General features: G+C 41.7%; 1 protein-coding gene across 2 annotated transcripts; it reads left to right on the top strand.

Moving 5' to 3' along the window:
• The first annotated feature begins 7038 nt into the window (after window positions 1-7038).
• On the top strand, window positions 7039-11374 carry LOC123110775 (protein DEHYDRATION-INDUCED 19 homolog 4). 2 transcript variants are annotated; one of them, XM_044531385.1, is made up of 5 exons: window positions 7041-7294; window positions 7395-7555; window positions 9736-9813; window positions 10332-10594; window positions 10912-11374. In XM_044531385.1, exons 1-5 carry the CDS (start codon window positions 7246-7248, stop codon window positions 11009-11011), a joined length of 651 nt encoding a protein of 216 aa, XP_044387320.1. In that variant the 5' UTR covers window positions 7041-7245; the 3' UTR covers window positions 11012-11374. The 2 variants fall into 2 exon arrangements, with proteins under 2 accessions (XP_044387321.1, XP_044387320.1); XM_044531386.1 differs by lacking the exon at window positions 9736-9813 and having other exon boundaries at window positions 7039-7294.
• The last annotated feature ends 536 nt before the right edge of the window (window positions 11375-11910 follow it).

Genomic DNA, 11910 nt, shown 5'->3' with positions numbered 1-11910 from the left:
ATATGAAGCCTTTGGTATGGGATTTGTCTTCTTCACAGGTGGTGTCATGATGACATTCACTGGAAGATTCTCAAGTCAACTTTTGGGAACCCAAATAAAACTGTATGAAGCTTTTGAGAACTTCAAAGGTGGCCCATTTCTGCAGTTAGTACAAATATACCTGGCAAACACTTCACCATTCTGATTCTTAAACAGTTTATAGTTTGCATCAAAGGATTCACCAATGATAATGGGGTTAGCACAAGTGAAACCAGATAAGGTGGATGGATCAACTGGAGGTTCCTTTGCAGCAACCCATGTGGTTTTGGGGTACTGCTCAGGCTTCCAGTATGACCCATCAACATTCATTTTCCTCTCGAACCCAACACCCTCTTTCCTAGGGTTTCGGTTCAAAATCTGCTTTCTGAGGACATCACACAATGTCTGATGCCCTTTTAGACTTTTGTACATCCCTGTCTCAAGCAGTGTGTTCAACCTGGCATTCTCATCAGCAATAGTAGTGGTATCCTTAGCAGAGGGGTTAGTTACCACATCAGCAGTTGAAGATATTGCAACAGTAGCAGCGGTAGAACATTCAGCAACAGAAGCAGCATTATCACGCTCAATACATTTTAGGCATGGTGGTTCAAATCCTTCCTGAGCGGGACTGATCTGTTGGGCGCGAAGTGACTCATTTTCCTTTGAAGATTTTCATGATTCGATCTCAATTTCTCAAGTTCCTGCTTCCTTTGAAGATAATCATAGGAAAGCTTTTCATGAGAAGTTGTGAGCGATTCATGTCGACCTTCAAGTTCCTGGTACTTAATATGAAGATTTTTTATGTCTTCAATTAAGGACTGAGACTTGGTCATTTCAGCGTCCAACAGGTCATCGCTTTTGTCTAGCAGTTTTTGAGTATGTTCCATAGCTTTCTGTTGTTCAGTTGCAATTTTAGCAAGTGTTTTGTAGCTAGGTTTGGATTCACCCTCAGAGTCATCTTCACTGGATGTTTGAAAGTAAGCATCGCGTGATTTTACCTTGGCACCATGTGCCATGAAGCAGTAGGTGGGAGGTGAGTCGTTCTCGTCATTATCATCAGTGTTGGTGACGGAGCCATTGTCTTCGGTGTTGAAGATGAACTTGGCGACGTAGGCAGTAGCTAGGGCCAGACTCGCAACACACAAGTCAGACTCCCCCTCAGACTCTACTTCCGCCTCCTCAAAAGCTGACTCCTCCTCAGAATCCATTTCCTTGCCAACAAAAGCACGGGCCTTGCTAGATGAGCTCTTCTTGTGTGATGAAGATCTGGAAGAAGACTTGGAAGAAGACTTTGAGGATTTCTTCTTCTTCTTGTCATCAGAATCATATTCTTTGCTCTTCTTCTTCTTCTTCTTCTTCTCATTGTCCCACTGTGGACACTCAGAGATGTAGTGACCAGGTTTCTTGCACTTGTGACAGGTTATCTTCTTGTGATCATAGGCAGAGGCTTCATCATTTCTTGAGCTGGATTGTGAAGACTTTCTGAAGCCCTTTTTCTTGGTGAATTTCTGGAACTTTTTCACAAGCATAGCAAGCTCCTTTCCAATGTCTTCAGGATCACCAGAACTGCAGTCAGATTCTTCTTCAGATGAGGAAGCAGCAGCCTTTGCCTTCAAAGCTCGAGTTCGGCCATAGTTGGGGCCATAGATATCTCGTTTCTCAGATAGCTGGTACTCATGTGTGTTGAGCCTCTCAAGTATGTCAGACGGATCGAGAGTCTTGAAATCAGGGTGTCCTTTTATCATCAGGGCTAAGGTGTCAAATGAGCTGTCAAGAGATCTCAGTAGTGTCTTCACTATCTCATGCTTCGTGATCTCAGTGGTGCCAAGTGCTTGGAGCTCATTTGTAATATCAGTGAGGCAATCAAATGTGAGCTGGACATTCTCATTGTCATGTATCTTGAAGCCGTTGAAGAGGTTGCGGGGAGTACTGATACGTTGATCTCGCTGAGTTGAGACGCCTTCATTAACCTTGGAGAGCCAGTCCCAGACTAGCTTCGACGTTTTCAGAGCACTCACACGGCCATATTGTCCTTTGGTAAGGTGACCACAGATGATGTTCTTGGCAGTAGAGTCCAGTTGAATGAACTTCTTGACATCAGCAGGGGTGACGCCTTCACCTGTCTTGGGAACGCCGTTCTTGACGACATACCATAGATCGACATCAATGGCTTCAAGATGCATGCGCATCCTATTCTTCCAGTAGGGATATTCAGTGCCATCGAAGATGGGGCACGCAGCGGAGACTTTGATTATCCCTGCAGTCGACATAGCTAAACTCCAGGTGGTTAAACCGAATCACACAGAACAAGGGAGTACCTTGCTCTGATACCAATTGAAAGGGCTAGTTATCGACTAGAGGGGGGATGAATAGACTATTTTTATGAAAGTCTTCAAAACATGGGTGTTTCAAAGACAAACAATATAAACAACACTATTCGAATGCAGCAAAGGTAGACTACACTAGACAAGCCATAGTCAAGTATTCAATGGAGTGAAAGCACGAAGACTAATAGCAGCTAGGTAGTAGAGATCAGGACGGAAGATAGTACGAAGCCAATCAGAACAGATAGTCACATAGTGAAGTCAAACAGATAATGCAAGCAGGCAATGACTTCAAGAAGACAAACTGTAAGTAAAGAGAGGTAAGAGATAGAACCAGTGGCTTCAAATGGACAGGGATTTGTTCGACCATTTTCAGTTGCTGTGACAACTGCACGTCTAGTTAGGGAGGCTGAGATTCAACTCAGAAGACTGCGTCTTCACCTTATTCCCCTTGAGCTAAGGACACTTAGTCCCCGCCTAATCACTCTGGTAAGTCTTCAAGGTAGACTTCCGAACCTTCACAGACTTCGTTCACCGGCAATCCACAATGGCACTTGGATGCTCAGAATGCGACGCCTAACTGGCTGAAGGATTCACAGTCCTCAAGTGTAACAAGTCTTTAGATCACGCGGACAGAAAGACTTCAGTGATGCCAAACACTCTTTGGGCTCTGGGTGGTTTGGGCTTTGTCCTCGCAAGGATTCTCTCTCGAAAGCTTCGGCGATGGGTTGCTCTCAAACGACAAAAGTCGTGTACTAACTCTGAGCAGCCACCAATTTATGGTGTAGGGGGTGGGCTATTTATAGCCACTAGGCAACCCGACGGGATTTGTCCGAAATGAACCTGGGTCACTAAGGAACTGACATGTGTCACAACGGTCAGATTTCAAACACACGCGGCAGCTTGACTTGGGCTACAAGTAAAGCCGACTCATCCGACTCTGGATAAGATTTTCTCTCATTGTCTTCGCTCGAAGACATAGGATTTGGTTGAGCATCACTTCAGTCACTCTGACTTTGTTCACTTGGACCCCACTTAACAGTGTAGTGGTTCCTATGACTCAACAAAGAAGAAAAAGAAACAATGAAACAACTAAGTCTTCGCGCTCCATAGTCTTCACTCAATGTCTTCTCATGTCATAGTCTTCAATGTGAATATCTTCACAGACCACCATTGTCTTCAATGTCTTCACACATTTTTAGGGGTCATCTCCGGTAGGTAAACAGAATCAATGAGGGACTACTACCTGTGTTATCCTGCAATTCTCACAAACACGTTAGTCCCTCAACCAGGTTTGTCATCAATACTCCAAAACCAATTAGGGGTGGCACTAGATGCACTTACAATAATGATCATTGCCTGGATATCGTCATGATTATTTGAAGTTCTATCAACTGCCCAATAGTAATTTGTTTACCCACCGTATGCTATTTTCCTCGAGAGAAGCCACTAGAGAAATCTACGGCCCCCGGTCTCTTCTTTATCATATTTGCCTTCAAGATCTATTTTTAGTTGCTTTTATTTTAAGCTCTATTAATCCAAAAATACCTTGCTACAATTTTTAGTAATTTATTTTATCTCGCGTTCCTGCGAGATCTATTAATCCAATCTACTACAATTTTATCTATCTTTTTACCCGTGAGGGACTGACAACCCCTCTCCTACGTCGGGTTGCAAGTATTTGTTATTTGTGTGCAGGAGATGTTTACGTGGAGTTGCATGGTTCTCCAATTGGTTCGATAACCTTGGTCTCATCACTAAGGGAAATACCTACCGTTGCTGTGCTGCATCATCCCTTCCTCTTTGGGGAAATACTGACGTAGTTCAAAAAAACATCAATCATAATGACAACTTACAGGTTTATCAGAAAACGTATGGCAAGGGACTAGATAGCTCAAGAGTGGAATTTGCTCCCCCGACGATGGAGAGATATTCATAGGGCCCTCTTGATGTGACGACATCCATCATCGTCTGGCCAGATGCAGGTGAGTTGCTCATAGGGATGCCGGAACACGATGTGAGAAACAAGAACAAAACCGGTAACGAGGAGACCGGTATAGTGAGCACGTGTATGACTTATGGGGACACATATATATGTCACCTTGGGTTTTGTAAAGTATTGTGAAGCAAAAGCAATAACATATGATAACTAAAGGTTCACTTGAATATCACTCATGTGAGTATAGGGGTCAACATGGATGTCCACAGTTCGACTGTTGGTCATTGAACAAAAGGAAGTTTTGTTCATGTATATATTTCACCGAACCTACAAGGTCATACACCTAAGGAGTTAGTTCTATAGGAGCTAGGAATATGAGAAAATATTGCCCAAAAAGTTTTGGTAATAAAAGAAATAGTTTGAGAGTGACCGAAAGCGCTCCAGAGTTACATGAAGAGTTTTGGGGCATACCGGATAATACCGGGTAAAGCCAGATAGGTAGAAAATGTTTATGGGTACCTAATATAAATATAAGAGGGCTCCGGTAATTACTGGGAGTACCCTAGGATTTATTTAGGGGTCATGGGCTAATAGAAATTGTTGAAGGCCTCATAGAGAAAAGTTAAATGGGCCTTTTGGGCACATTAGTGGAGGCAATTTCGAGAAGAGAGTAGTATTGGGCAATTATTAGGGATTTAGTGCCAAACCCAATAATCTCATTGAGTTACGCCTAATTTATGCTACAAAATACCTTGGGTGGTCAATTCAACTACTTCCACTTGTCAGTACTCCTATTGATCGACAATGGTTGCATCCTCAACAAAGATATGGTGACAGTCTGACAATCATAGTACATGCCATAAGTTCCTTGTCGGCTAGAGGGCATTAACGGGAATCATTCGAATAAAAGAGAGCAAAAAGTTCTCAAAAGGGCAAAGCCTATAATTGTGTTGAACTTTGTTCAATTTCGAGAAGAGGGTAGTATTGGGCAATTATTAGGTCAAAACCATCGCCTAGGTTTGCAAATCCAACCAATTAAACATAGCTAGATTTGTTAAATAGATGGAAGTATAGGTCTAGTCGATTTTCTATGATCATTACATGGAAAAAATTTAACATCACAGTTAATGAGAAGCATCGAAGAGAGAAACAATTTGAACAGCTCGAAATGCGCAAAAAACCCCCAACTAAATATGGTGACAATCTGACAATCATAGTACACGCCATAAGTTCCTTGTCGGTTAGAGGGTATTAATGGGAATCATTCGAATAAAAAAGAGCAAAAATTTCTCAAAAGGGCAAAGCCTATAATTGTGTTGAAGTTTGTTTAATTTCGAGAAGAGGGTAGTAATGGGCAATTCTTAGGTCAAAACCATCACCTAGGTTTGCAAATCCAACCAATTAAACATAGCTAGATTTGTTAATTCGAGGGAAGTTCAGGTCTAGTCGATTTTCTGTGATCATTACATGAAAAAAATAACATCACAATTAATGAGAAGCATCGAAGATAGAAACAATTTGAACGTCTCGAAATGCAAAGAAAAAACCCAACTAAAGTTCGACATCTTGAAATGGAGAAGAAATAAAACAACTGCAGTTTCGATATCTTTTGGGCACATTAGTGGAGGCAATTTCGAGAACAGGGTAGTATTGGGAAATTATTAGGGATTTAGTGCCAAACCCAACAATCTTATTGAGTTACGCCTAATTTATGCTACAAAATACCTTGGGTGGTGAATTAGACTACTTCCATTTGTCAGTCCTCCTATTGATCAGCAATGGTTGCATCCTCAACAAAGATATGGTGACTTTCTGACAATCATAGTACATGCCATAAGTTCCTTGTCGGTTAGAGGGTATTAACGAGAATCATTCAAATAAAAGAGAGCAAAAAGTTCCCAAAAGGGCAAAGCCTATAATTGTGTTGAACTTTGTTTAATTTCGAGAAGAGGGTAGTAATGGGCAATTATTAGGTCAAAACCATCGCCTAGATTTGCAAATCCAACCAATTAAACATAGCTAGATTTGTTAATTAGATGGAAGTTCAGGTCTAGCCGATTTTTTGTGATCATTACATGAAGAGAAAATAACATCACAATTAATGAGAAGCATCGAAGAGAGAAACAGTTTGAGCATTTCGAGATGGAAAAAAAGAAGACTAAAGTTCAACAGCTTGAAATACAAAAGAAATAAAACAACTACAATGCTCTCGTTGAGAGTTGAACTCAAGACCTCTTGCTTACTAAGCGGGTGCGAGAGCCAACTGAGCTACAAGAGCATTTTGCAAAATTTTAAAGTTCCATTTTAATATCAATTCCTTTATGGTCATAATACAGACGGAATAAGGCCTTACTATCTGAGGAATATATATATATATATTATTCATGTTATTATACACAAGAGTAACAGCTTCCGTTTTTCAGAGCCATCTCTAAAACAAAGTTTGGTATACGTGCATTATTCTTGGACCTACGCAAAAAAAAAAAAGCTACTACGCCATGTGAGGATGCCGAGTTGCCATTTTCTCACGTGCCATTAGGTTTCCCCCCTCAGTGAAACGTGTCATCATGTGCATGTGGACAAGAACCTTTTCTTTTCCAGAGAATGTGGACAAGAATGGGCAGGCTGGATCCACACTGGGCTTGAGGTCGTCAGCCCATTTACAGCGCCCCGTAATTCCCACCATACCGGAGGGGGGTTTCTGCAACATAGCCACCCCTCCTTCCTCCCTAAGCAAAAGCTTCTCCCCCGTTCACCCAATAGCTAGCCACCCACACTCTCTCTCCTCCCCCCGGCCGTGTCGGTGTGTCTCTCCCCTCCCCCCTCCGACCCGCCGCAAAAACCCTAGCTCTAAACCCCGCTGATCGCCGGCCCCTTCCCGGCGCCCGGCGCTGCCCGGCTTGACCCCGGCCAGGCCAGGAAGCCAAAGCCCCCCCCCCCCCCCCCTCCCCAACCGGCGCCGCCATGGACATGGACACCTTCGAACGCCTCCAGGCCGAGACCAGGCTCCGCGGTTCGTGCTTCGCCGCCCCAAAGATCCGATCTTGGCTCCAAATCGTGTGATTTTGAGGGTTTCCTGAGGAGGTTTTTGATGGGGTTTTGTGCTTTGGCAGATGCGCTCATGCGGCTCGAGGAGGCGGAGGAGACCGACGACGACGAAGAGAGGGGCGCCGAGGAGGAGGAGCTGGAGTGCCCCTTCTGCGGGGAGGAGTTCGACGGCGTCGGCCTGTGCTTGCACATCGAGGACGAGCACGCGGCGGAGACCAAGGCCGGGGTAATTTCATCTCAACCTTCATGGAAAGATGTACTAACACCTAGTGGCTTTCAGGCGCATCTAGCTCAAAAATTAGGGTTTATTGTTAATCTCTTGTGTAACACGTAGGCATTGTTGTTGTTTCTATAGTCTCCGGGAAATGCCTGTATGTGTGTGGTGATTTTACTTGTCATTTTGATATTTTTAATTGCGAAGGTGGGAATTTGGGCCGTATGAGTTGCGCATACTCACATACTATGCATGTTTGAGATGCTTGTAGTTTTTGAGCTAAGATATTGCTGTGTACAGAGTTGGTATTTTCCTGCTGCATAGGGTTCTTCTCCTCATGATTGCATCTGATTTTGTAGAAATGTGCTTAATCTTCCTTTAGGTGTTTGAGCTAGGAATTTAGAGTGCTTCTTCTGGCATACGGCGCATGTTTGAGCTGCTTTAATTTATCACTCTCAAGGTTCGCTTGCAAGTAGTATAGTATTTTTGGGTGTTTAAGTTGCTTGCGTGTTAAGTTATAAGCTGGTTGAAGGCTTGGCTTACTTTTTGGGGCTTCATTTTTCTACTTCTGCAAGGAAGTTTGGGTGCTTTCATTTCATGTCTCCATTTGTTTCATAGTGGCATCGTTAATTCATTCTTACATAATAAGAATGCATTAGAGGATCCAACTATTATATCTTTTCTATGTTTAGAGAAATTAGTTAGTGTATTAAGAATTGGTTGAAAGATCCACTAATGTGGAAATTGCAGGAGTAGTGGCGTGCATCTTTCATAACGGAAATATTATTTATTGAGATGTGTTTCACGTGTGAAGATTAGATCGTTCTAATTAATTTAGTTCATACATTATTTTTCAGTAGATACATAAAGTCGATGTGATGGCATGGCATTCATGTGGCTTAGTTGATACAATCATATAATATACTACGAATTTGTAGTTTTTATTCACACTTGTAATTGGTGTCTTGGTGAAATGAATTCTATGCTCTGATTGGTTGAAATCGGGAGTTAATTGTTCAGTTTAACTTTGGGAGTTTGATTGAACTGCTTTTTGTAAATATTGTGAGTGCTCCAGGTGCATATGTTTATACTTGATAGATCTTTGAGGAAGTACCTCTCAATGTAATGTTTCCAGTGTGTGGCCCAAAAGTTGTAGTGATGGCTATTGTAGTTCATAGTATAATTTGAAAATCATGGTTCTATTGTTTGCAAATGCCATAAACTTCATAGCAATCTTACAAATGAAACAACAGAGCCATCCTAAGCGCGGAATCACAGTTACATGATATTGCATCATCATCACATGTCAACTTAAAATCCAACCACACAATATGCTGGATGCACTCAACTTAAATGTAGCATAAAGTAATGACTTACAATGGATTACGTCAAGATAAAAAAGGATCACAATCAAATCTAGTTACAAAAGGTGTTGGATGCTCTTAATGGCAGTGGTGAGTATAAGATTTTTTTTTTCTGCAAAACCGTGTACAACATCAAGACTAAATAGTGCACACTTTGCATTGGTTGCACTTCCATGTTTTATACAGTGTGGATAGAGGAATTTCTGGGCTGAGCAGTCAATATTTTACACTTTCCGTATTAAGTCTAGTGGTTCTGATTTTCTTGGATTTACTCATGTCTGGGTAAGTGACCAATTAGGGTCTGCACAACTAATTTTGCAGTGCAATGTGCGGTGGCTGCCAATTTTTCTTTATATCTTGTAGTGTGTACTGGTGCCGCTATAGTAGTTGTAGGCTTGTAGCAGTGATGCTTCGCTTGTGCATGTGGCCTTTTAAAATACTCCCTCCGTTCCAAAATAGATGACTCAACTTTGTACTAACTTTAATACAAAGTTGGGTCATCTATTTTGGAACGGAGGGAGTAGTGTTTAGGCAATGGAACTGCAGTAGCTTTTTATTCCTATTATTCCTTTATGAAATATGTGGATTTCAGGATTGCTAAGATAACATTTGTGTTCCATGTGTAGTTGATTATTGATAGTGTGGATAGGGTTTATGTATTTTATCACTTCGCTTGCATGTTGTGATATAAGAAATATTTGGAAATGTTCAAGTAAATTCCAACATCTATTGTTAGATTGTTGTGGAAACAACTATGCCCATCCACAATTAAGTCAGACATGATCAGTTTTGTCTGCTTACTGGTTATTTTTCATTTTGTTCCTTTAGGTGTGCCCTATATGCACAGATAGAGTTGGGATGGACTTGGTTGGGCACATGACCTCAGAGCATCCCAGTTTCTTCAAGGTATCATTAGTTTCAACAAGCATCATCATTCATCAGTCAGTTATTATATATAACTGAAACTGCATGGAATAGGTTGCTGTTATTGTTCAATCATGATCTGCAATTAGGAAAATGAGATCATTAAAGTATTCAAGTTCTGTACCTCTTGAACAAAATCAACATGCATGAAATAAACTAGTTCACTACCGCCAGGAAGATGGCCAAATGGCACATTGTAGAGGATTGGGGAGCAGAACATAGGTTTGGAAGGACGAATGGCGAAGATAATAGATTAGCTTTCTCTTGTGCTTGATTGATTATAGATTATTAACCTCTTGTGCTTGATTGATACTTGATACATGCAATGACCCTCATACAGCACTAACTTGAGCCCTGAGTAATAACTTAAAGGATACTAATTTGGTCCCTATCTCTAATATGAAGTCTTTCCTATTTGAATAACTCTCATGCCTGTTTTAATAATATTCCATATTTATTTGGATATCATCTAATCCTATGTTCATGCTTGTAACATGCAGGGCAGGTGGAGGAACCAGCGAGTTTCATCTGGATCACCTTCTTCAATGTATTCCGCATTGAAAAAGGATGCGGCGCACATACAATACCGCTATGGTGGATCCTCTCGTGCCACCTCGCTCAACACAGTGCCTGATCCTCTACTCTCCTCCTTTGTTGGTAGCTTCATTGATGATGATGCAGATTCGCCAAAAGATGCACAAGAAGAGTTATTGGAAAAAGTTATTGAGAAAAGTGATGCCTCGGAGCAGAAAGCAGAAGAAAGGTATTGAAATTCATTTGCTACTTGCACGCTTCATTCACTTATATGACGCTACACCAACAGTTTGGTGTCATTTTGATATGCAATTGCTTGAAACATCCATAGTCGGTCACTAAAAACCTGTCACTGAGGGCGGTTCATGAAGTCATTTTTCACTTTAAGCAGGCTATATGGAACATGTCTGCTAAATAGTAGTAATATTGTATGAACTAGTTTCATTTTGATGAACAGTAATATCGTATGAATGGTTTCATTTTGATAATCATGGATTGTAACTTCCGGATGGTGGTGTGCTGATTATGGCTTTGTTTGTTGGACAGTGCTGAGGAGCCTTTGCTCCCTGAGGAGGAGGAGAGAACCAAGAGGAGCCAGTTCGTGCAGGGGCTGGTGCTGTCCCTGATGTTTGATGACATCTTGTGAAGAATGTCTTGTTCCGAAAATTGATTGAGAAGGCAGCTCTTGCTTCACCAGAAAGTTGTATACCTTAGCGCGAGTTGCTGCCTTTCACCCAGTTGCCATTAAAAACAGATGGCAGCTTTGTTGTGCGATGTTAAGAAGGATGAATGTTGTGAATATGGATGTTGGTTAGTATGCGCGTCGGTCGGTGTCGCATGAACAATAAGATAGTATATATAGGTCTGGTAATTTGATGAGATGTTGTCGGGGGGCTCCCGCGGGCGGCCCTGGTTGTATGTATGATTGGGAGGCCTAGTGACTGCTGAAATAATTCATCCTATTTATTTTCGGACATGAAATGCCTATTCATTCTAGGTTGGTTGATCATATGCTGTGTACCCTCCATCGTCATTGGTGTGTTTTTATTTGCTGCAAGATCATTAGTCAGGGTGCTTGTCTTATGAAATCAGTTCTCCACCGAATAATGTTTTGATTTAATTTTCCATAAACTAAAGATATTCCAAGCCATGTGTAGAAAGAAGGAAAATGTAACAGTACAGTAATATATTTTCATTCAGCTTAGTCTGATGATAATTGGATGCTAATTCTTGTGGGAACATCGATTTTGGGAGCCGTGGGAACGAAGGCGCGGGGGAAGACTTTGGCTCTAGACTCGTATAGTAATCCAGCCTTTCCTTCCGTGTTCCGAACGCGTGAAGAGCTATTTTTTTTATGGTTTATTAGTTACACGTATGTGGCTTGCAAAGTCTTAGATCGTTCGAACCTTTCCTAGGCCGTTCTAAAGATCGGGGAACGTCACATCCTTCCTCTTCGCTTTGTGGTGAGGAAATGCTTACGTCTCAATTGATTCAGAACCTAGTTGAAGTTCTACGAGGTCCTGAAAAATATCAGAAGAACAAGAG

This window comes from Triticum aestivum, chromosome 5B, assembly GCF_018294505.1.
Source record: "Triticum aestivum cultivar Chinese Spring chromosome 5B, IWGSC CS RefSeq v2.1, whole genome shotgun sequence".
Taxonomy (NCBI): domain Eukaryota; kingdom Viridiplantae; phylum Streptophyta; class Magnoliopsida; order Poales; family Poaceae; genus Triticum; species Triticum aestivum.
The sequence above is the reverse complement of the archived record's forward strand: the minus strand, read 5'-3'. Positions and strand labels throughout refer to the sequence as shown.

Excerpts from the sequence above, each read along its gene's own strand:
- LOC123110775 (XM_044531385.1), top strand. The coding sequence starts at position 7,246 with ATGGACATGGACACCTTCGAACGCCTCCAGGCCGAGACCAGGCTCCGC. Across the intron at positions 7,295-7,394 it reads GGCCGAGACCAGGCTCCGCG|ATGCGCTCATGCGGCTCGAG; the intron begins GTTCGTGCTTCG and ends GTGCTTTGGCAG. Across the intron at positions 9,814-10,331 it reads AGCATCCCAGTTTCTTCAAG|GGCAGGTGGAGGAACCAGCG; the intron begins GTATCATTAGTT and ends TGTAACATGCAG.